Source organism: Calypte anna, chromosome 2 (genome assembly GCF_003957555.1).
Source record: "Calypte anna isolate BGI_N300 chromosome 2, bCalAnn1_v1.p, whole genome shotgun sequence".
NCBI classification, from domain to species: Eukaryota; Metazoa; Chordata; class Aves; order Apodiformes; family Trochilidae; genus Calypte; species Calypte anna.
This window is the reverse complement of record NC_044245.1, coordinates 79,266,652-79,278,229: the sequence shown is the minus strand read 5'-3', so window position 1 is coordinate 79,278,229 and position 11,578 is coordinate 79,266,652. Positions and strand designations below refer to the sequence as shown.

The following is an 11,578-nucleotide window of genomic DNA, read 5'->3' as shown; positions in this document are numbered from 1 at the left end:
ATCCAAGTGCTTTCCTCTCAATAAGTACTGTTGCTCCAGTTCAGCAACACCTTGAACCAATCAAAGACAAACATAGCCTTCTTCATTAAAACTCTGCTGCCTGAAAACTCCCAGTTCTCCTGCTGCCTAGAGAAATGGAAAGACCAATTCTCTTCTTCCCTTAACCATTGCAGTATTAGCAGCACAGGTAGAGGGAAAGAAGGCACTACAAAAAGAAGTGTGACATGGTATGAATCACAGGGGGAAATTATAGGAAGTAGAGTAGTGTGGAGAAGTACCAGTGGATCAGACATGGGGTTCTTTTGGGTGAGTGGACTCTTACTGTAATAAAGTGCCATACCAGCAATTTGCCAGTACCCTGCAGAGTATGGAAGGCACACATCCAGTCTCCTGTTGAGAATGATTATGTTTGGTCACAAGACAAACTCCAATCATAGAGTAGAACGGGGGATGTCAAATCCTCAGGAAAGACAGTGGAAATGAGCAGGCTATGGACCAACTCATTGTCCCAATGTATCAGAAAACCCTTCACAAAGGTAGTATCTTTATCTTGCAGTCACCAAGTACCTTTCAACTCCACAGACAGACCTCAGCCACACTGCAACTGTCTGATGACATCTGATTTACCTCATAGCCTGGGAGTATTAAAGACCCCATCTCTCAAAACCAGGACACTACAGAATAAGGTGGAGATTGGAACTGCAGGTTAGTCACAGCCCTCTATGAATATTTGTAATGTATACTTAAAATGGAGTACCTTGCAGCATACCCAGTCACTGAAAGATGTTGCTGCATTTTGAAATTTAACTTCTCTATGGCACTGAAAGTGACAGAAAAAGGTTTGTGGGGAGGGAGGAGGAAATCATATTCAATACCCTATGCGTGCATATGAATCACTCATATGCACATATTCAATTCATATATGTACATATTCAATATCATATTAAAAATATATTACATTCATTCATGTGTCTGATGAAGAAATATTTTAAATCCCAGCATGTAATTTAGGGTGAATTCCTGTTTATTTTAAAAGGTCTTCAAAAACAGAATATACGCTTCTGGTTTAGAACACAGTATTTTTTTTAAAGCCACCTCACATTGCTGGGGAAATTATATCACATCTGCATTGTGTTTTCAGTATTCTATGAATTCTATATGTGCAGTTACTATTTCTGTAAGCAGCAAAGGATGAAAGAAGCATGCTGAACTCTGCAACACTTCACAGCAATGTTCCTTCATGTTTATGGAAATTATCACTCAAACTGCCCTGGTAATAGTTTCCTCTCATGTATGGGAAAAACTGTTCTGACATAAGGCCAAAAATCATAAAAAGTGGGATTTCATGGAGAAGAAAAGATTTCTTACATGTATCCATTAGCTGGAAGCATATCAGTCATGTGTCTGGTGTTTGGGAGTTGGGAGTTGCCATCCAAATATATCATGAATCACAATCACAGCTTTGCCTGTGCTGGCAGGTGGTTTGCAAACATACGCCTTGATGTGCTCAATTTGTATTTCCTGGCCACGGCCTCCATAGTCAAACCTGTCTCCAATATCACATGGGCAGGGCCTCGACTCATCTGCCATCTAGGAATCTGCAGGAAAGCAAAAAGGACAAATAGTAATACCAGTTGTTTGCAGGAACAAATGTGATTATGGGTCATAATCTTCATGCAGTACTCTCCAGATACCTGCTAATACCCACTTGATACTACACGTTTTGGAAGTGAAAGCTCCAGGTGTTTATTTTTGGTTCTTGACACTAGCCTTCTCTTGCTCCATAATTATTAGTTTATTCCAGGTTTGTAAGCATAACCCAAGAGTGTGATAAGGCCAGAAGAATGAGTTCTGCCAGTTCACTATTCCCACTTTGTGCCTGAGCAATCCAGCATGTGATAAGTATATTTTCATGTGATGTCCCCACACTGTGCGTCATAACCATTCCTCTCATGTGGTCTTACAGCTTCTGCTCACAGGCTGGCACCCGGTGACCTCTTGCTGTTCGTCCTATGAGACCCCACTGTCAGCATGCTGCTTTTCTGACTACTTTTTCCCTTCAAGTTTTCATTGTGCTTCTCCCCTTTTCTTTCCTCTATAGGGAATTCAAGACTGCTGCTACCTACATGCACTTCCCTGGCCCCTTTTAAGCCCTGTTGTGTGCAGCCTTTTCTCAGGGAATCCATCATTAACTGGCATCTCTAAAAGTTCTAATAAATCAGCTCAAAGAAGAGAAATCAGCAAAGGGTTCTCTCTCACAGTTACACACTATGTAACCTGCACTGAGACAGGTCAGAGAAATACAGAGACTTACACCAGTGTTGTGCATAACATACCTTCATGCATCATGGACATGTAATCTCTCTAGAAGCTTCATTTTTAAAGGAGGTTTACATCCTAAAGGACAAACTGGAAACTACTTAATTTCTCCTCAAGTGAAGAAAGGTTTCCAAAGAGTTTATGACCTAGGAGGTCTTCTCAGTAGAATCTCTCAAGCTTGGTTTAATTTCTTGTTCCTTTCAACAGGAGGTAAGGCACTACAGCATCTTTTCAAACCTAACTAACTTTTGGTGGCCCCTACTCTTCCACCTCCACCAAGCAATAGGTGGTTGTACACAGATCCTTTTTTTACCCTAATTCTGGGAAGTTGTTTATCCTACCTCTGTCACTACTCTTAGCTGATCAAAATGGCACTGTTTGCTTGCTAGCAGGAGGTAGTCTGTCTTCCCATTTAAATGCAGTCACTGGAACCATATTCCTTGGTCTCTCAGGTCCCATTACTAATGTGAAATGCAGCATACTGGCTATAAAAATCAAATGCACTCCTCAGTGCTTCACTATTTTTGTTAGAAATATATATTAAACATCTGTCCGCATCAAGATTGTTAAACAAATTCAAAAATACATCAAATAAGATCTTAATACACTTCCACTACTCCGTCTCCTCTTCAGTTTCTCTGCCACAAATGTATGTAACTTGGCAAATGATATTAAAAGCAAAGCAAGAAAACACAGTGACCAACAAAACAAATTACTCTAAATCCTGCCTCTTTACACCAATTATGCTCTTTTCACAGGACTATGCACTCTGGGTTGATACATGGAGAGGCTCTGAGTACTGACAACTGACCCCTTTAGGGACATCTCTCAGCACTTCCTTTTTCTTGAACAAAGCCCATCTCCTGACCTTCTGCAATCAACCACCACATAATGTCCAAAAATGCAACAGGAATTTAACTTGTCGGTTTTACTGCAGCTTTGCCAGCATTGCAATGATGCAGAAGTACCTTTTCCAAATTTTAGGCTAAGCAAAGGCACGAGACTCCAAATTCAACAGACTTAGGACAACTGTCCTACCAAAGTACTTGCTGACTGTCCTCCTTTATGAGCGGCTCATCTGAGCAGCAAGCTGACACAAATTTGTTTAAGTAAAAGACTTTTTTCTTTTAAAATAAACAAGTTTTGAAATAGGTGTTTAAACACCTATTGTTTAGGTGAAATAGGTGTTTAAACACAAGCTGTGTTTAAACAAAAATAAAAATATTGCCAAGGTTTAATATACAAAAAACAAGATTCTGCATCTTTAAGCTTTTTTTTAAAACATATTGACTTGAAGAATATTTACACATTATTTACAGAAAGGGGTAAACCATCTTGTACTGTTGCGGATAACCCTATGAACATGCCAAAATTCATAGCATAACCTTTCTTTGAACTTAGTGAATGTTGGTAAAAATGCTAACTAAACTGACATGAATGCAGATTTTGAAAAACTGTGTATGAATAGTTCACAGAAGGGATTAGTAGACATGTTGAGCAGACTGTGAACTAAACATTTTTTTCTCCCTTGGACCCCATAGAATTTGTATGGAACAGCTAAAATATGTCTAACTAAAAATTGCAGGAACCCAGGATTTTAAAAGTTGCTTATTAATTGAATGCTAATTTTCACCCACTAATCAATCACCACAAATATAATGAGCAGAAGGTTGTTAATTTAGGAATCTGATTATATTTCTATGTAGATCAGTTTTTTGCACTTGCAGGTGAGATCAGCTCTTTGCTTTTGTGAAACTTCAAATGAAGTACAGTTCAAACATGCCTGCAGCTAAGACACATGAAGGCTTTAACATATCAACTGCTCGAGTTTGGTCTCCACCTAAGAAATCAGCCACATTGCAATTTCTTTCAAAGCCTTATGAAGTATGAATTTCATCAAGACTTTAAAATACCTTTTTTTTTTCAAAAAAATTTTTCACTATACATAACAGTCTCACAGTTTTAGACACTTTGTCACATTTGATCAAGCCCACACAAGACATATTTACAGCCCAGATATGGCATTTCCATTGCCTTGTTCTACCCTTCCCAGAATCGTTTCCACCCAAGCCTCTACTGTAACAGAGGCTTCACCTTTTAATGAGCACTGGTAGTGCTTGGATGGCAAAAGTTCAGATTTACTAGTTGCTATTCTTCAAATGATATTACTTCAGTAATAAATATTTAGGTTGCTGCAGGTGCATCCCCTGTCAATGAGTTTTAGTTCCCCTAATGTCATTTTGCACTATTTGTCCAGTCAAGTTTAAGTTAGAGCAAATTCCAAGGAGCTGAACTCAACATTTTGAAACTACTATAGTTTATCACGGTTAAAATTCCCTTAACCAGCATAACTCAGTGCACCTCTATTTATATTCATGTGTATAAGACAGCAGATCTTACTCATGTTGAGCAAGCGTAAATGGAATACCCCCAGGGTACAATTCAAATCATACTCTATCCAACTCATTGGCTTATCAAGTTCTAATGCTATCCCAAGGCAAAAACTTTGCCACGTACGGCAGATAAAATGATAAATATTCCTTTGAGTCAAATAAAATGCAGGCTGTGACAATGTTCTATCACAACCTGGGCTCCCTCTGATTAACTCCAGAGTCCTAAGGAGGAGGAGATACTCCACCTTTTATCACAATCCAGTGCCTTGCTGCATGCACTGCATGCACACAGCACTTTGAATGGAGTTCTGGAAAGCCAGCTCTGATCGTCATCTGCATCCACCACCACAGAGGTCGACTGTAGAAAAAATCCACGGAGGCTTAAGGGCAACACGTAGTCACCAATATGGTTAAAGTGAAGTCGTTTATTAACAGTTCACACTCGCTTTATATAGAACCCTTGTTTATATAATGATATCTTGCAGGTGGCTATATCTTGGCCACAAATCCTGTTCTCACAGAACTTCTGCTGGCTTACCTCATTACTCTGCTATTCTACTTTTTCTGCTGCCAGCTCCCTTATCTTTTCCCATAGCTCATCTTTCAGTAACCTTGAAACTAGGTCTCAGGGCCCTTAGCTTACTCTTAGCTAAAGCTAAATAGTCAGGATTGCTCACATCTGTTTTCTTCCAGACAGTTTCCCAACAGTTGACTAACCAGGATGGAGAACTTAGGAACCTGGAAATTCATCAGGGGCGCCAGAAACCGTGGCACCTGTGGCCACATGAACAGCAGGAGGTCCTGGATCCCCAGCAGGGCTGGGAGCACTCTAAGTGCATTCACAGAACAGTATGGGCAGGTTTTCACACCCCTCCTGTAAAAGCTGTTTGCACAGCCTGCAGCATCATCCCACTCCTGCTATCCTACAGCTACAACACCCACTCCTTAGCTTCATCTAAGGAGGCTCCCCACGGAATGTTTATTTTGAAGAAGCTGCCTACTATTTGGAAAACAAACAGGAAAAAGCTGCTGCATGTGCAATGAATGTTTCTAGCCTGCTTCAAACAGGTTTTTCACACCAACAAGGCAACTGGCATTTCCCACTACAGGACAAGCTACAGCAGACACACTGCTTCCCCAGCTCCCTCAAATTTACATTTTGCTGATTAGCAGAAGCTTCAATGTGCTTGCTCCCCACCTCCTACAAAAGTGGTGTTATATATGTATGGTGCAGCCTTCACAAACCCCCAGCAACTGGAGGATTTTTCTGAGGCCATGAAGGCACAAAGGGAGAGGAGGGGTATCAAGGGCCTGGTGCTTTCCTTGGGGTTACGCAGGAATGCTGCAAGATCAGGACCTGGACATTTGGCTATACAAGATACAGGTAGTATCTTTCCACAGTTTTCATGCCTGAGTTACTTCCACAGCCAGAAGGGTCTGGTTGTGTTTTTGTTCATGTTGATGAAGGAATACTACGAGTGCCATTCTTGACATTGCCAAGGGAATACCTGAAGGCTGCCATCTAACAATCATTCCTCCGTAACTCTTTGACACAACCAAATGTTTGTTTCTCATGTGGGAAATTCTGCTCAGAACAGCAGTATGTCAGAGACAAATTCTTTGTAGTAAATAAAAGAAGTCTGTGTGCAAAACCAGGGTATTGCTATGTTAGCACCTACAACTAGCAATCACTGTACTAAATAAATCCAGAAGTTTCTCAGATAGGTCAGGATGAAGTCATGCTTGCTACCGTGGGCAAATGGATAAAAAAATGTCCTTATTATTGCTGTCACAATGCAAAATAATAGAGCAAACACAAATTAAGATAAATTCAATCAACTTTTAATGCCTAATCATTCTTTAGTCCAACTTCAATTTCACAAACTTTTGTAAGTGTTGTAAAAAAATAATTAAGAACTATAAATTAAATTAGCCTATTTTTTGTGACAATTTAAAAAAACACTTGGTTTTCCTTCTACAGGTTTCTTGTCTAAATTTAATTAATTCCAATAGTGAACTTGAAGCCTAGTGTTACTTTATGCTTTTGTCAAACAAACATTTTGATCCAATCCAGCATATCCTTTCTAGCTTCTTCAATATAAGGTTTATCATCAGGCTTCATATCTTCTGGCTTCAACTGTGCAAACCCATGGACTTGTCCAGGATAAACTTTAATTTTATATTCAACTTTACAGTACTGTTTCAATTTCTCCTCCAGTAAGGTAATCTGCAAAAGAAAGCATTCTTCTATTATTTTGTAGCTTTGCCATTCTTGCCTTTTCTCATATCACTCCATCTTTGTCTTTTCTTGACCGTCACACTTGACAGTCAACTTCTGTTGCTCAACAGGTGAGAAAACACCTCCAGAATATGAGACTGAAACTTTTTTTTAACATATGGATAAGCCCAAGAACCTCAATAGTTACTGCAGAGATGATTTCATAAAACTCATTGCTGTAAAGAGACTTCTTTTCAGAGACTTAGGTTGGTAAACTCATTTAAAGCTTTGAAATTGAGAGAACATATGTTTGGTTCATATCCATTGGATCTCCCTGCCCAAATTCACAATCTGATTGTCTAGTCACTCAGAGACCATTGAATGGTCTGTATTGCATTTCTCACCTTGAAAAAGCAGCTTTGAAAAACCTAAGTAAGATATGGGGGAAGTTGAAATGTAAGTAGAATAATCCAACCTGTCTGATTTTTTGTATTTGAAAATGGTTTCTAACAAGGTATGATTTCTGCATTGGATAAAAGAACTATGGAAAAAGAAAAAGCATTATCAGTACAACAGCTTACCTGATCATAAGATATAGTGTGGTCTTTCTCACCAAAAATGAAAAACGTGGGGTTTAGTAAATTGTATCTTTCCTCAGAGTCCCTAATTATTCCTACAATGTATTTAAAAAACAGTCTGTTAGGGAAGTCAACATTCTTGCAATAAAAATGGCAAACAAAAAGAAAATATTTCTATTTAGGTTTACCCATTAAATAATTTTTTTTAGATCAAGACAGTTTCTATTCACAAGCAAAAAAAAAAAACATTATGAAAATAAATTTGTGCACTCTCCAAGCACTAAAAAGAAGACTTAAAAATTTCTGTGCAAAACAAAATTTTTTTTTCTGTTTTCCACCATTCTTAAATTTTTATATCACTACAGCACATTGCTGAAACAATGATAATTAAAATCTGCAACTCACCTTTGAGTTGAGTGTTTACAGAAGCTGTTACAAAGTGATAACTAGATTTACAAATTAAACATAGCTGTGTGAGCCCAGGTAAGTTTTCACATGTTCTACACTACCATAGTGAGACACCCCAGCGGCTAATTGAGGATTTTTCAGCATCAAGTGATGTACTGCCATTCCACCCCAGGAAAACCCAACGATACCAATCTTCTTTGCACCGCATTGTTCCTTTAGATACTTCAAGACAACATCAGCTTCCCTAAGACATATAAACAAAAGCAAACTAAGGAATCTATTGCAGAGTCAACACTTGAAAATTTAAGAAGTTAAAAGAGATACATGACTTTTTTTTCTGAGTCTGCACTCCCTATCATTTAAAATAGCAAATACTTAAAAATCACATCTCAGCCCGGAGTAGTGACTTCAGATCTTAAATGGGAGTTAACATCTCTGGTCCTATTTAAGGAAGTATAGGTGTACATACTTTAATACTTACCTGAATTATGACCTGCTCCTTTGTTTTCAAAAGAAGCAAATTTTTAATTGAATCACTTTGTCTAGGACAGGGCAACTAAAGACAAGACATATCTGCAAGTAGAACAACATCTTGCATTATGAAATGTAGGAATAGGAAACCTTCACTGTGCTATTTCTACAGAGTCCACGTATTTAGATAAAGATTTATTTTTACTATGTCATTCTTGTTGGATGAGTTGCATGACTAAAATATCCTACCAAGCCAACATGCAATAATACTATACTAAAGCAGCAATTACTCAAAATTAAAATGTCAGTAATGTTTAAAAATAAAAAGCAGGTATTGCATGAGGTATTGCATACAAAAAATATGCATATTGTTTTTAATATAGGGCAGAGCAGGTAAAATTCTTTTTAATTGCTAACCTCTTATGTATCAATAGTTTTATCTTTTTTATTATTTACAGAGTCTTAAATTAATTTTAAATGCAGAGAGTATATAGTAATACCTATGTTTTCAAATATTATGCATATTAGTATGGTCATCACATTCTTGTTTAGGCTGACAAAAAAGCAGTACAAAATGACATGATCAGGAGATTGTGTCCTAGGCCTGTAGCGTGTGCACTGTGAATGGAAGAGGTATCTTGCATTTGATTTATTTGGAAGGGTACTAAGATATGGGTGCATTGCATTCTTTAAGCTCTGAAAGAGCAATGGATTTGACCTTGAGGACAGCTACAAGTGAATCCTCAAAATACAGCACAGGCCTGTCCCTGAGGTCTTAATTGTTTAAGGCAGTGCCCACATATCTGCTCACTCTTTGGAGTGGGATTTTTTTACAGGTGTTAGTCATTTGTCTTTTGTAAAAAATCAGTCACAGCTTCTTGCAACCATACAGTCGAAATCTTTGCTGAGAGATGGGCTGGGAGCTGTTGAAAGGATCAGAAAAATACTTGTGCTTTACAAGACAATAGCTGAGTAATAGGGTGTTTATGCCTCGCTTCTGAAGTTTGAGGCTGTGGTGAGAGATGCTGAAGAAAGAGTAATGCTTCCCATAATTCAGGGAAGCCTTGTTAACAGGTACTGCTTGGCTCTACAGAGAGTGTGCCTTGTATTTCACATTGAGAGAAGCAGTTTAGCTGATCAGATGTATCTTAAGTTTGGAGCAGTCCTGCAAATTTTGACCTAGTGCTGCTCAGGACAGTATCATCCTCTCCTATAATCATCTACAAGGCAGAAAGCAAGATGGACAAGTGACAACTGGCAGAGAAGACAAGCAGATGTGGAAGCTTTGCTCCCTTGTCTTTGGGAACTGGAGGCAGAACCAACATTTGTGGGTGAGAGTACTGGGTGTTCCATAGCCTGTGTGTGAAACACTGATTATGAGCCTGAGCAGACAGTGTGACATAGTTAGAAAAGGGCCCAGGAAACCAAGATGGGGAAAATAAGCATGTTGATGGACAGATCAGATGATCCTTTCCAAATGCCAGCCAATCAAGTGCCCAGAGTCATAGAAAAAAACCACCCAATATAAGCAATTGTGTGTGTGCAGCCAGCGTGTTTTGCTGTGAGATGCCACTTTTGATATTTCATATGGATTTCCCTCATTTGCTGCATGCTTTTTAAAGCTCTAGTATAATTATGAATCTTACTTGTCTACTTTCATAGGATCATGGTCTCTCAACCAGTCAGCAAAGTCAGCCCAGTGATCAGTACTCTTCCATGGTTCTGTCCCCTTGAAGAAATCTGGGCAGATGGTCCTGTGTGAGACATGGAATCAAGTCAACTTCCCAGTCCAGGTGGGAAGAATCTGTGGGTGTCTACATGTCTCCTAATGATTTTTCTACTCCATAGTACACATCTACACAGTTATTATATGAATCATATTCTACTCATCTTGTTCTATCTATCATCAGAGCTAAAAGTATATGTCTTTCTATGGAAAAAAAAAACCAACAAAGAGAACCAACAACACAAGATTTCATCATTTCCTTAAACACACTTAGTACAAAAGTAAAGGGATTAAGCAACCCCCCTGCTTCTACATAAACACATATATATCATACTAGTAAAAGCTAAAGAAAACGTTCAAAAGGTTTGGTTCCCAACAGCTTGTACAACTTTTTAAATAGACATGAACATTTATCCTTTAATAACACTTGCACATAAGCACAAACACTACCAGTTTATGACTTTCCTTGTGGCTTTGCACTCAAGCAGCCATTTTTAATGGGTCAGTTTTAGTAGCTGTGGTGCCTTCATGGGAACATTTTGCCCCTTTGTGTTCTTATTTGCACACACCAAAATAGTATGGTTGCCCTATGTCTATGGAAGTCCCCATATGCCATGCTTAGCTTTGGGCCTTGTGATCTATCCATACATTTAAGAGGAAGAAAGAAAAACAGTGGCTTACGTGTATCCATGACTAGCAATCAAATCGACTATGTATCTTATGTCTGGAAACAGCCATCCAAATACATCATGAACCACAATCACAGCTTTGTCTGTGAAAAAAGATGGTGTACAAACATATGCCTTTATGTGCTCAATTTGTATTTCATGTCCAAGGCATCCATATTGTGACCTTCTTCCAGTATGATACAGGAAAGGATCAGCCATTTGGAAACCTAAAAAAAGGTGGGGAAAGGAGAGCAAGAAATTCAAAATAGTTTGTTAGCATGCATTTATAAGAGCAAATAAAAGCAAATATGGTTTGCAGAAAGCAGTTCAATAACTTTTGTAAGCAATATTACCATCCTTGTCTGAAAAGAGAAAGGAGACAAAAGCAAAAGCAATGTCTAGTGCACAATGTCTTAGTCCATTGTGTGTTATTAAGCAGAGAGTGAAGAGATACTGTTGCGGGAAGAGAAGGAGCACATTTGTGTGTTGTGGGAAGAGCCTTTCTTGCTCCTGAGACTCGATGAGCTGCTGGCCTCTCCATTGCCACACACAAGAGTGAGCCGAGTGAGCTCCCTCTCTGGGGGTGTGTGTCCCACCTTTATTGGCCCCCTGGTAATAGGGGGCCTGTCTTAACCAGGCACAGGTGGACTCACACCCACTCTTTGGCAACTTGAGGCACCTGGTTTGTCTTGTTTCTCTACAAGATACACCAAAAACAAAGTTAAAAAATTAGAAAAGTCTTGCTCATGTAGATCCTGACTCATTTCACAATTGTTTAGCTCCCATGCAATCCTGTC

At 38.8% G+C, this 11,578-nt stretch overlaps 1 protein-coding gene across 1 annotated transcript; it reads right to left on the bottom strand.

The window, feature by feature from the left end:
- Nucleotides 1-6,759: 6,759 nt before the first annotated feature.
- On the bottom strand, nucleotides 6,760-11,000 carry LOC103526290 (carboxymethylenebutenolidase homolog). The gene is made up of 5 exons (XM_008491338.1): nucleotides 10,795-11,000; nucleotides 10,034-10,141; nucleotides 8,018-8,160; nucleotides 7,512-7,603; nucleotides 6,760-6,939 (listed from the first exon to the last, which is right to left on the bottom strand). Exons 1-5 carry the CDS (start codon nucleotides 10,998-11,000, stop codon nucleotides 6,760-6,762), a joined length of 729 nt encoding a protein of 242 aa, XP_008489560.1.
- Between the last annotated feature and the right edge of the window lie 578 nt (nucleotides 11,001-11,578).